Genomic DNA, 13,601 nt, shown 5'->3' on the forward strand with positions numbered 1-13,601 from the left:
ATGTGGGAAAGTAGACATGATTGCAATATTTATGTATTGCAATATTTATGTATGTACTAACCAGGTAAGAACATAAGAACAGCCCCACTGGATCAGGCCATAGGCCCATCTAGTCCAGCTTCCTGTATCTCACAGCGGCCCACCAAATGCCCCAGGGAGCACACCAGACAACAAGACCTGCAAGGCCTCCTGGGAATTGTAGTTAAGAACATAAGAACAGCCCCACTGGATCAGGCCATAGGCCCATCTAGTCCAGCTTCCTGTATCTCACAGCGGCCCACCAAATGCCCTAGGGAGGGAGCACACCAGATAACAAGAGACCTCATCCTGGTGCCCTCCCTTGTTAATAAGGGATTAATAATAATAATAATAATAATTAATAATAATAATAATATTATTATATATATTATTATATATAATTATTATTATTATTATTGTACCAATAATAATTGGTACAATAATAAGCACCTCCCAGGTGCTTATTATTGTACCAATGTAAAAAGTCACATGTCGCAGTCAGAAGAAAGCAGCACAGACTTAATAGATCTAGTTAAGGAGAGTGTGTACAGTATGCACTGCAGAGTCCAGTCTCTTTCCTACATTAAGAACTTAAAATAAATCATGTGCTGTTTGCTTGCTAATGCACACCTCTTGATTTTTCTTGTAAGCATACTCAATTTGATGCCAATAACTTGAATGCATATCACGCAAGGATTAACAAGGAGTAGTGAGTTCTTCTCAAAAACTACGACACATAATTTTCCCATTTATTTCCACTGCAAAATGGAATCAAAAGACTTTAAAACTGGACCTGCCACTGAAAAATATGTTAAACAGATTTCTGAGCGGAGGATATTATTATTGTTGCATATAAGAAAAAAATTATCCAGCGTTGTATGCTCACCATCTCAGAACTTGAACATCATGATCATAATGTGCAGGCATTTTTTAAAAGAAGAGCAGAAAAAGATAGTCTGACTTTCTGTTGTGTTGCTCTGCTAGGTAAGGTATAACTGCAATTCCTCTGGAGAGGAATTCTGTTTCCTTTCCCTATTTCTATAATATGTGTCACAAAATATGTGATTCATGAAGTCTTAGAAGCATAAGAGCAGCCAAAGTACTGCAAATCGAATGCCTGCTTTTGTAATTTTTCAGGTCCAAGTCTACCGATGGCAACGGTTGATATCAAAAATCCAGAGATCACCACGAATAGATTTTATGGCTCACAAATCAACAATATCTCATATATCAAAGAGAAGAAAAAAGCAAAAGCAAAAAAGAAGAGATTGACAAAGGCAGATATTGGAACTCCAAGCAACTTCCAGTAAGAGTGCCTGTTCGCTTTGCAGAATTTATATTGTAGGAAGAGGCTGTTAACAATAGATACTCTTTTTAAAGTCTTGAGTTAATCCTAATGATTAGCATCTAATCATTTATGCAAGATTTTAAAGTTTGCTTCTGTATGCTAAGCCCTGTTATAAGCCAAGCAGACAAAAGAGGAAACCTAAAGACTTCTGCCTACGTATTTGCATTATAGTTTCAGTGCTTCCCACACTTAATTGGTTGAATGCCGCATGGAGAGAATCATTTTGTGCGTGTGAGAGAGAAAGGAGCCCTCTGCCCACCCCCCCCCAAACGATCACGAAAATATAAATTTCAAAGTGTTTTAAGATGCAGTTGACTGGATATTTATAAAATAGAATATTTCGGTGCTCGCGCTTAGATTTCAGCAAAGCCATTTCATTACAAAGTGATATGGAATGATTAAGGAGCAGAAGAAATAATGGGAGGGTGTCGGATTTGGAGTATTCAAGCAGCACAGGAAGTTTGGATTTTGGGGGGCTTTCCATTCAAGTGAATCTCTAAGAGGCTGTTAGCTACAGGCCAGATTCATTTTTGTTCTCTTGTCCAGTCATACAGGCGTCCTCCGGTATCCATGGGGGATATGTTTCTGCTCTCCCTCTTGGATACCTGAAACCGTGGATAAGAGGGAATTCTATAGTAAGTATAGGCTTCTCAGCCCCTCGCTCACCCATGCCTTTAACCTTGCCTTCGTTTCTGCTTTTACAGATCACTTAAATCCTTGCTTCTACAGGTTGCTAACATGGGAATGGGTCAAGCCGGGATGATAAAGGGAGAGACTGCCAGAGCATTAGCAGGAAACAAGGCTACCTGTTAACATTCTGCCTGTCTCTCCCTTTATCATCCCTCCTGCCTGCCTGCTCATTGCATTCCTCTTTTAGCATTCTGTAAAAGCAAGAACAAAGGCAAGGTAATGAGTACAAGGGAGGTGCAGAGAACTGGATCTGCAGATAGCAGATCTGCTGGTACCAGGGGACGCCTGTACTTAATCTTCATTTCAGTTGGTCTGCAACGGAAAAATGAGGAAAATAAAAAAGGGACTTAAATCTGTTTAGTGTTACCTGTTTAGTGAGCATACACAGCCAAAAACAAACAAACAAAAAATACAGCCCAGTTCACACAAGTCCACCCTGTAGAATCCTGGTGATAATGCCAATTGTCAACTTGTGACTGTAGTATCTTGCTGCCATTTAGTAGTGAACAGTTGCTTTGGTTAGAATTCTAACTTCCATGAAGAGTAAAATAGTAGTTCTGTGAGAGATATAGTCTGTGTTAAGAAGACTGTGTTAAGTCTGTGGTGCTTCTGCATCCAACCTGTTGTCTCCTCAAAGTAGGTTTGGACAACCCCAAACACTCATTCTGTCTTGTTCACTTAAAGCCTTCCTGGTGTGGATGGAGCTTACCGTTTCACCGGAGAGTCTCTTCATTGCGCCTCCAATCGCCCCCAGTTTTCACCCCAGCCAGCCATGTCTGCCTGGAAATCCAGGCACAAAGCCTGCTGGGGCAACAGAACCCAGAAGTGACTGGCCGGCATGAAGATTGGGGGCGATCAGACACAATGAAGTGGCTCCCTCGTGGAATGATAAGCTCCCTTCACTCCAGGGAAGAATCACAGCAGGCGCCGGATCCAGCCTGCAGGCCAGGGTTTGGCGCCTACTGTCTTAAAGCATAAGCACACCAATTCTCATGTAAGCCTTTGAACTTCAGAGGGCCAAAACCTGTTAGTAAATTGGCCATTGTCATCTAAATCAATAGGCAGATCAAATGGTGGTTTGAGCATTTAAACACTAAGGGAACTAGTGTTTTTCCTTTCTGTTTGGTTAGTGTTAGGAAGTAAGTCTTCAATCCCTTTTCACTTGTGTGCTACCTGTCCGAGTATACTGGATAATTAGTAGTTAGACTTTGGAGCTTCAAATGGTGTTCCTCTGAACTCTGAGATTCCTGGATGAGATCACTAACATGAGCAAACTTTCCTGAAAGTCAGCTTGTCTACTGCTCCAGATCTTCCGTTACAGTGTGTCTTGGAGAATGCTCCAGGGTACAGAATTAACTTGCATTGGACATCAATGAGATCTGGCTGATGTTCTGAGCAAGCACTACAAAATGTACTGTAGTGTCTTTGCGGTATGCAGGGCTTTCAAGAGAAGTGCATGTGCATTCTTTGGCATACAAATCCACGTGGAAAAGCTCCTATTTCTGCGTAGGAAGTTTGAAAATCACTTTTAAATTGCCACTGAAGTCTTAAGAATGGCATCTCATGGTTTTTATCAGTGCTTAGAACTTGTGCTAGGAACTGAACCCAGCTAGGAAGCTGAAATACATTATATAGTCCATGCTGTGCTTTTCATACAGAAAAACTGCAGTTCCTTCAGAAGGAACTCTATTCACAGTGGTTATAACCCCTGGTTATAAAAGGGGTTTTGCCAGTATAATATGACCTTTTTGAGTCTTCAGGGAGTCTGCTTTTGAAAGTTGTTAGAAACTCCCTTTAGCTAACTCTGATGTTTCTAAGCTACAGTACTATCAGTCAGTCTTTTTACACTGACTAGTCTAAATAATATGAGCAGATTCTCTGGAATAGTTCTGGTGTGGAATCATGCTGTGTCTCATCCCAACCTTTTCCATATAATCGTTTTTGTATCAGTGGAGTAACTGGGCCATTCTTAGTCTTGAAGATTACGCACAATATTTATAGTTGCTTTAACCCTATATGTCTTTTGCTTGTTTGTTTCCCCAGACATATTGGACATGTTGGCTGGGATCCAAACACAGGTTTTGATGTAAGTAAGCTTTGATAGTGACAAATTGTTCAAAACTCTGCGCCTTTTAGCATTAGAGGTTTGAATTTTTGGCTGCTCACTATTTTTGAGAACACTGTTTGTGGAACCGAAAGAGGAAGAAGGGCAACTGTAATCTGACATGTATTTTGATTGGTATAACTTGTATATTTGCATTGTAAACAGTTCAGCAAAAATGCTCAAGCTTCATGTGTAAAAACAGGAATTTATCCTGTACCTTTTTTTTTTTTTGGCTTATTCTCTGACTCATGAGGATTTTGTGAGGAAAGATTAGTTGAAGAAATACTTTCTTTTTAAAATACAGGTATGTGCTGCGTAATGACATGTCAGTCAACAACCAACCACATCTACAACGGTGGAGCTTCAGTTCCCAAACTGTGGGTCTTGACCCGATTTTTAGTGGGTCGTGGCAAGTGCACTATGGTGCAGCAAGGCTTTCTGGTGTACTACTGGCAGCCTCAAGGTATTCTGGGGCATTACCCAGCTGCCATTTTAGGATGCTTGCACGACAAATGTGTTCAGTGATGCATTTCTGGAGAAAACATCCCTGTTGTTAAGTGACATACTGTAGTGAAATATGAAACAGCTTAGATAAACTCAGTGAAAAGTACAGGAATTTGTTGTACTACATGCTGAACAAAATGGTAGCTGCAAATAGGTGTAAAATATTTCCCATAGGTTAACAACCTGGATCCAGAGCTGAAAAACCTGTTTGATATGTGTGGAATTTCAGAGGCTCAGTTAAAAGACAAAGAAACATCCAAGGTTATATATGATTTTATTGAAAAAACAGGAGGAGTAGAAGCTGTTAAAAATGAGCTGCGTAGACAAGGTGAGTCCTCTCCTCATGCAGTCCAGTAATCATATTCGTGATATTGAAGCCTGTGTTTATGGCATGCTCAGGAAAACTTCTCTAGATAAAATTAGTTCATATTTTCTGCTACAGTCTTAGGCACAGGAACTTGGGAGTGAATCTTATTGAATTCGGTTCAGGATGCAGTGTGCTTCAGCTTCAATTTATGTAAGCAGCCGAGTCTTCTGCTCTTTTCAGTAAAAAGCTTGTCTTGTAAGCTGCAAGCACTACAGAGCCAGAAACAAGACTCTAAGTGTAGATACAAGTCTCTGCCACGTGTACATTTTTAAAAATGTTTCTGGTTTTTATCTCTTTGGCAAATGAACAAATATCATTAGACGCTGGGGAGGGTGGGGCAGATAATTCGACTGCAAGAAGTCAGTGATTTAGACTGAAATCCTATGCACCCCTACCTGGGACTAAGTTCTAGTGAACTCAGTGGGACTTGATTCTAAGTAGACATGCATAGGATTGTGACCTTAATTGCATACTATCAGTGGGTATGTCAAGGGCTAGCTGGCTAGTTATCTGCATTGAGAGTCTAATCCAGTGGTTCTCAAACATTTTAACATGGGTATCCCAAAAAAAAAAAAAAAAAAAGATTGCAGTTTACCAGCCGCTCAAGCCTCTGTGGCTATAATGGTGATTGGACTGCAATGCTTTCTCTCTCTCTCTCTCTCTCTCTCTTCCCCCCCCCCCCATATAGCAGGTTATTTAACCTTTGATGCACATGGCCTAATCTACCCTGTCAGGTTCACGAACCACCAAAAACTGGGTTGTGACCCACTGGTTTGAGAACCACTGGCTTAACCCATATTGGACAGGCTTTGGAACTCAGATGTATTGTTTTGTGGGGATAAAATATGGGAAGTTGGTGAGATTAGAGTGCTTTAGAGAAAGTTAATATGTGTTACATTTATGATTCAGGTCCACCACGCTGGAGTGGTATGTATGGAGTCTAATCTTTAAAGTTCTTCAAGTTGTGGTGGTATGCGACACACAAGTACATAAACATTTTAAGCACTGGAACATTGGATTTACAAACCGGCATGCTACTATTTAAATTACAGCCACTTTTTGCGGGTGTCTCTTTTGCCATGAGTTGGAATTCTTGGCAAAGTGTGCTGCAATTAATCTGTCCTAAGGGCACTAACCTGCTTGTTTGTACATGGTTCAGTAAGCCTAATATAACTATCTTTCATGGTTTGAAGTGTGCATGTGTGTTGATTTGGGTATTTTGAACAAAGTGTGTTTTCCTCTGAGTGAGTCCCAAGAGTGTTCTAATAGTAAGTCTCTCTGTTGTTGGCTAAATGAAATGCATTTACCAATAACTGACTTATAGGCTTTGATATGAATGAATTGCTTAAGATTTCCACTGGACGAGGAGTTGATGCTGACTGATGGGAGATTAATACTCAAATCTTTCTCCATATATACATAATCTTAAAGCAAATGCTTTAGCCTTTAACTGGGGAGGCAGTCAACAATTGCAGCAGGTACAGAAAATTATGTTTGAGAGAGACCTTGCTTCATATACTGCATTGCAATGCATCTTGTATCTTTCCTCTGCCCTTTCCCTTCTAAAATTGGGTGTGAGGGTCAAAGTGCTATTTGAAATTAAACCAGAATTATCTCACAAACCTAGCATTATAAAACTTAGTATACATCTCAGTGTGCAAAACAGATCCTGTCGTGTGAACAGAAAAAGGGAGGCAAACAGGCAAGTTAAACAAAAGGCCTTAGTTTGCATAACCAACTGCTATTCTTCCCAAATGCATGCCTTGCCATATCTACCTGTGCATTCATGTTGAGCTAATGTGCTGAACTTGACATGACTGTACATGAATGACTATTCAGAGGCTTCCATTGTTCTTCGTATGGGGCAGGAGTTAGACAGGCCTATACTCCTGCCATCTGTATTGGAGTCTATATTGCAGTTAGCAATTCATGTTAACCAACTACTCCCTGCTTGGTTCGTCTCATGGTGATGAACCAGTCTTGGGTAGTATGTGCTCAGAACAAACTCTCCATTCTACTGCTATATGAAGATGTAAACCATATTGAGTCGCTGTTAGAGCAGTCTAGTCAGTTAGGTTCAAAAGTTTAATACAGGGCATTAAGAATTTAAAACTTCATTGGAACCTAAATGTAAATATGAAATTTCTTTGTACATAGAACTGCTTTCTTTTGTTATGCTCTACTGGTGTATAGAACAGATTTCCTCAAATGCTCTATGTACGCAAAATTTTAGAGATAAAAAAATATGAAGGTAGGATGTCACTGAAATATGCAGGAGTTTGAGAATAAGTCTGTCTTTTGTTACTGTCCGTAGTAATTGCACAACCCACAGAACGAGCATATATGTACAACTGGAAGCTAGTCTGAACGCAAGAAATATTAAGTTTAACTGGGAATGATAAAACGGTCATGCTGTCATTACAAAATTAGTATAGTAATTAGCTTTTTATGGATGATGTTTGATGGGAAAGTTGAACCAGAAATTGAGTGTGAGGTTCTTCAAAGAAAGGGCAAAGTAAACGCAGAGCTGCTATCAAATAAGCAGTGCATGTTGATGCTGTTCTTATTTTGTACAAGGGTTCTCTTTGGTGTGTCTGACTACTGTGTGTTGGTTTGTTTTGATTTCAGCTCCTCCACCACCCCCACCATCTCGGGGAGGTCCCCCTCCTCCTCCTCCCCCACCACCACATAGCTCAGGGCCTCCACCACCTCCTGCTAGGGGAAGAGGAGCACCACCTCCACCTCCTTCAAGAGCTCCAACGGCAGCACCACCTCCGCCACCGCCTTCTAGACCTGGTGCCGTGGGGCCTCCCCCTCCACCAAATAGAATATATCCTCCTCCCCCTCCAGTTCATTCTTCCTCTGCACCCTCAGGCCCACCACCACCCCCTCCACCACCGTCATCGGGTGGTTCTGGTGTGCCTCCACCCCCTCCTCCTCCACCACCCCCTCCTGGTCCTCCCCCGCCTCCTGGTCTTCCATCGGAGGTTGACCATCAACTTCCAGTCTCTTCAGGAAACAAAGCCGCTCTCTTAGATCAAATCAGAGAAGGTGCGCAACTAAAGAAAGTAGAACAGAACAGTCGACCAGCTTCTTGCTCTGGAAGAGATGCGCTGCTTGACCAGATACGACAGGGTATACAGCTGAAATCTGTGAGTATCACTCTCTATGTATAGCTTCTGATTGCAAACTTCTAGGCCTCTAGCAAAACATGTTGAACCAAAACACCTGTGCCCATATTAAAAAAAGATTTTCAGGCTTGTATTTCTTTGACTTGGGGCCCAATCCAAAGCAGGCCTTGGGCCGGCACATGTCCCTTGCGCTGGTCCAAGGCTGTCGCAAAAATGCCATAAAGCACTTTCATGACGACCTAAGTGGGGTTAGGTCCCCACGCTGACCCTGGGAGCCAGGTAGGTTGCGTTGGCGGAGCTTGGCTGACGCAGCAGTCTGGGGGAGGGTGGGGAGAAGGCATTTTGGGGCGGGGGAGGGCAGGTGGCGAGCGGGAGGCAGGGCCAGGATCTGGCAGTTATGCCGGATCCTAACCCCATTCCCGGACAGCCCGGGGCAGTCCCAGACTGCTTGGATTTGCACTACCAGTTGAGGTGGCGCAGATCCAAGTAGTCCCATTGAGGCTGCTGCAGCTTTATCTGGGGTAGGGGGAAGCAATTCCCCTTGCCCCAGGCTGAGCTGCTTGCAACCACAATCCTGCCTTGGATGCAGCACAGGCCCGCCGGCCTGCCTACTCCAGGGCAGGTTTGGATTGCACCCTTGATCTGAATTAGTGTGAAAAGAGGGGAAGAAGATTTGACCTTACCTCTGCCTAAATGAATGTTTATTGCTAAAAATGGGTAATACAGACTCATTCTTCCTGTTTTTAAAATGGGAATAGAATTTCTCTTGACTGATCTTTCTGAACTACTTTTCAGCTACTGCTTTGAAAGGTGTGTAAAGCATCTTTAAAAGTTAATACTATTCAAAGTAAAATGCATGATAGAGAATTTCTGGAAGCAGAGCAGAACAAAACTACCTTTCTGTTTCTGGAATATCTTGAAAGAAGAAGCCAAATGAACAGTCGTCAGAATTCCAGAGCTTTGATGTGGCAGCCAAGAAAGCCCCGCTTCTTGTGGAGATCAGTCTGGCCTCCACATGAGCTAGAATCTGAATCCAAAAATCACTGATAGATGGAATAGATTGTGTTCTGGTAGTACAGTTCTTCAGATAGTATATATCTGCCCCTCCTTGCCTGTTTTTTCTCTCTAAATTATTCATCATCCTTCATTCTATCCTCAGCCTTCTGTTTTGCTTTGTTTCTAATCACTCTACAATAGAGCCTTTCATTTTCCCACCAGATGAGTTTCAGATAAGAAATTTGACACTGGCTTTACCTGCCTGTACAAGGATTCAATCGATAGGCATTAGCAAAATGCTTCTATAAAAAAGAATTGCCCTTCTAAAATACCATTATCTTAACTGTTTAGGGCTTTCTTCCAGCTAAGAAGTCATTTAGTGAGTAACAAGCATTAAAACTTATTATATGCTTGTTCTTCGTCAGTCTTCTGCTGATTTTCCAGGCTTCTTGAAAGAACAAGGGTTAAATGTTCTGAACTCTTCCAAATCTTTTCCCAAGGTATCTGATGGACAAGAGATTGCACCACCTACGCCTGCGCCCACCACGGGTATTGTAGGAGCACTAATGGAAGTTATGCAGAAAAGGAGCAAAGCCATTCATTCTTCAGGTAGACCATTAAAAGTAGTCTTCGGAACACTCTTAATATTTACTGTTGATGCACCTCATTATAACCTCTAATACAGGGGCGGTCAACCTTAGGGCTCCTTGACCTTGAGCAATTGTGTAGAGGACGAAATTTAAGTAAGTCCAACTTGTTATCTCCGGTCCTCTTTGGGGGGTTCAGGTGGAACCAAGTCTGGCTTAACACAGCTCCAGGGGATCCATGTTGAGCCATGGATATAAAGTCCACAGATAAATGGGCTCCAATGGTACTATTCTATACAGATGTGAACGATAATAGTTGCGGCATTTACTTAATAATATTTGGCGTTTACCTAATGCTTCAGAATGTTCAAAATTTCACATATTTTAATCCTTACACCAATCCCATTGAGTAGACCATTGAGTTCATGGCAGAGGTTGGATTTGAACCAAGGGTTTCATAGCCAGTCTGGTGCTACATATAGGCATCAAAAGTATTATTAATTATTAACTTTATTTTTACCCCACCTTTCTCCCCGGAGGGACTCAAGGTGGCTTACAACAAAGGTTAAAACAAATTAAAAAACATAATTTAAAAACAGATAAATCAGATAAACAGATAAAAGCATATTAACAACAGATAAAACAGATAAAAGCATATGAACAAGAAGTAGTGAATGTTGTATTCAAATTTTTGCAAAATAAAACCAGTCTTTCTTACCACCAGATGAAGATGAGGATGAAGAAGATGAAGAAGACTTTGAGGATGACGACGAATGGGATGACTGATCAATATATTATATATCATATATATATTTTTAAGGTGAATTACTAAACTACTTTCTGTCTATGGATTCTGTAAAATTATCATGTAAATGTTCTACCAATTTGCTGTATATTTTTGTTGCCTTTTGCTTTTTTATTAATCTGTGCAATACCTCATTTAATCTGTAAAGGTTTGTCATAATCCTATACAAAGTTACTCCCAATTTACTGTGTGCAAGTTTACATCAGGTTGCTCAATGTACATGTGAATACTTTCCATTCCATCAATAAGGGAGTTTAAATGTAATATGTGAGATTGACAAACACCTTAAATGTATTTAGTTATAATGCAAGAAGGAAAAACACTATTTTCATACCCTACTTTTTCTGTATCTAAATTTTTCTTATTAAAACCTAGTATAGCACTACATTCTTTAAAGCAATGCAGCTCCTAGTTTATTTAGCCCTTTCATTTGGAAACTGCTACATGGATGAGGCTGATAAAACAATGGACAATTTCAGTTCCTAACACTACAGTTTTAGCATTAAGCTACGCATAAAATAATCACTAGAAAAAATAAACCGTTGTGAAAAATTTCCCTGAATCTGGGGCAGTGTTGCCTCCTACTGAAAAAACACTGTTGCCTGAACCAGTCAGTCCCTTAGGAACATGCCAGTGCAGGTCACAGAACATGACATCTATGACAACTTATCACCTTTTATGATTATTATTTTTTGCCAGCTACCTTACACAAAGAAGAGTCTAAATTTATGGCAACTGCTACAGTCATTTATTTATTTTTGTATAAACTTTTTTACCGAAGGGCTGCAGTAAATGTCTGCTCAATAATGGATTTAAATTAATTTTAAAAATGCGTAGGGAATCCGTGTACTAATAAATGAATTTAAGCAGTGCAACCTCTGCATGGATTGTGGTAGAACCAGCACTACAAGGCACCAGATTCTACAGCTAGAAATTTAAAAGTACTGATATAGAGATGGGTGCCTTAAATAGATGATTCTCCTTACTGTGACAGGCTTCTCCTTTGGGTGATGGGAGCAGTTATGGGGTGGGGCTAAGCATAAGCTACTTGCTGATGATACAGTCCCTTGGCCTCTCTTGGTTTCTGCATTTGCCTTGGCCAGCTCAGTGGGGTGCGGGCTCAGCTATCAAGTTGATGCTGAGGTCCACATCCATATTCTTCACAGGCTTTTCCTACAGAACTTAAAACACTAAGCCAGTGTACCCTGTTTCCTCTCTTGACTCTAAATCTCTAGACCTTCAGTCAAGAATTGGCAGAGCCAGCTGAGCAGCTTGCCTTTTTACCTTTTTGGGAGAAGGCTCACTACTACAAAGTTTGTAAACCACTGCTTTTTATACGTGCTGAATTTGCCTGTTGCAATGTTTGGTTGTCTTTTTTTCTTTAGAATTAATCAGAAGGGATGGAATTGTAAGAGATGTGAGAGGCCCTATGCTTGGAAACTGCATTCCAATACATGATGGGAAAAATCTGAGTTTTCATCTTTACTAATGGATTTAACAGTTGGGGGTTACCTTCCCCCATTTGAGATGGGTCATGGCAATGCTAACCCTTTATCTGCAGGAAGAAAACATTGGAAGTATCACTCATCTCACTGATGCAAAATGATGATTCAAGTCAGACATATTTTGGAGTACAATTAACACGAGCTCTTCCGTGCTATTTTTCCTACTCTATTCATGGTGTATTGGACAGAATTGTATTTACTGAAACCCAGTGTTGGCCTGATCTTGGCAGGCTGGACCTGCATGATGTGGCTTGGATTCCTATAGTGCAGTTGTTAACACGTGTCTAGCATTTGGGTTTTTAATTTCCATAAGGAGGACAGAATTTAAAAGGTTATGTTGATGAAAGAAAGTGCAGTGAAACAGAAGATAAAAACGATTCAGCAGATGACGAACTTTTTAAGCACACTACTTGGGAGAGGAGATTAAAGTATCTTTCTCCTTGCCGTTGTATTTATAGGTCTGTTTTCTGCTAGAAAGACTTTCAAACTAGCATTGCTGCTAGGACTGCCTGAGGACTGTGAGCAGTCTGGCTGAGGCCTGGATCAAATGCTGCCTAGTCGGATTAAGAATGTGCGCATGGTGGGGAAAAGATGTTGGTGGCCTTCAGTCCAGCTTTTAATGTTATCTCTGTAGTTCTGATACCAGGAAGGGCATTTTAAAGGGGATACTGCTCAGGTGGCTTCCAAAGACGTTCCTTGATTAGCATGAGATAAAGCACATGCTTCTGGAGTTTGAGAGAGCTCGGAAAAGGTTTAATATTGTATGTAATCCATGAATCACTTGCCAAAACAGGCTTTTGACTTTTCTTTTTCCCTATAGAAATGTATCCATGTTATAGCACAAAAGTTCAACTGTTTGCTTTCAATAGCATTGTATGGTTTTAAAGCATGACTGCAGTTACAGTGAGACTAAAACGTCACACTTGCATGTTTTTCTGCTTCCAGTGGGGGCCAGAAGCAGTGTTTTCATGCCCGTGAATCAGTACTGCTAATCATTGTAACACAGCTAGCCTCATGCGCTGATTAAAACTGACCGTCCAAGTGACGCTTGGCAATTCACAAACGAGCATGAGGCTTTTATCTTAACACTATACATAGACAATATCAGCTAGCTGCTTGTACTCTGAAAACGTCTCAATCATTCAGTTTTTTTTTCTTCTTCATTTCATCAAATTGAAATTCTTGGTATGTGAATTTTCTTTGGCTTTTTTTCCTTTTTTTGGAAATGTACAGTGAATAGGATGTTGCACTGGTGGCAATTCATCATGGAGCATAATAAAATTAATTTGACTCTGTATTAAAATGCAGTGTGGTTTATCAGTGAATTGATTTTTGCAGACAAGGGGTACGAAAGCAGTTGGTGTTTCTCTTCACTATTTCCATGCCTCACTATCTCAGAATGGATTGTGCCCAAGTAAGCCTTAGGAAGAAAATAGAATGCCCTGGACTACTGTACAGTTCCCCCTAGAAACTGGTAACTGCTACAAGACAGCAATGTGCAATTAAAGCTCTTCAGCTTTCCCAAACAGCTTAGTTGCATTTACAG

General features: G+C 40.8%; 1 protein-coding gene across 4 annotated transcripts in view; it reads left to right on the plus strand.

The window, feature by feature from the left end:
* WASL (WASP like actin nucleation promoting factor) overlaps nt 1-13,358 on the plus strand; it is a 39,695-nt gene extending 26,337 nt beyond the window's left edge. For 2 of the 4 annotated variants that reach the window (XM_066633287.1, XM_066633290.1), the window contains exons 6-12: nt 1,156-1,324; nt 4,100-4,142; nt 4,839-4,992; nt 5,941-5,958; nt 7,660-8,183; nt 9,659-9,767; nt 10,470-13,358. In XM_066633287.1, coding sequence (XP_066489384.1) covers nt 1,156-1,324; nt 4,100-4,142; nt 4,839-4,992; nt 5,941-5,958; nt 7,660-8,183; nt 9,659-9,767; nt 10,470-10,531 — 1,079 coding nt within the window. In that variant the 3' untranslated portion in view covers nt 10,532-13,358. The remainder of the gene's footprint in view (nt 1-1,155; nt 1,325-4,099; nt 4,143-4,838; nt 4,993-5,940; nt 5,959-7,659; nt 8,184-9,658; nt 9,768-10,469) is intronic. The other 2 variants (XM_066633288.1, XM_066633289.1) reach the window with 2 other exon arrangements.
* Nucleotides 13,359-13,601: the final 243 nt, after the last annotated feature.

This window comes from Tiliqua scincoides, chromosome 7 (genome assembly GCF_035046505.1).
Source record: "Tiliqua scincoides isolate rTilSci1 chromosome 7, rTilSci1.hap2, whole genome shotgun sequence".
NCBI lineage: Eukaryota > Metazoa > Chordata > Lepidosauria > Squamata > Scincidae > Tiliqua > Tiliqua scincoides.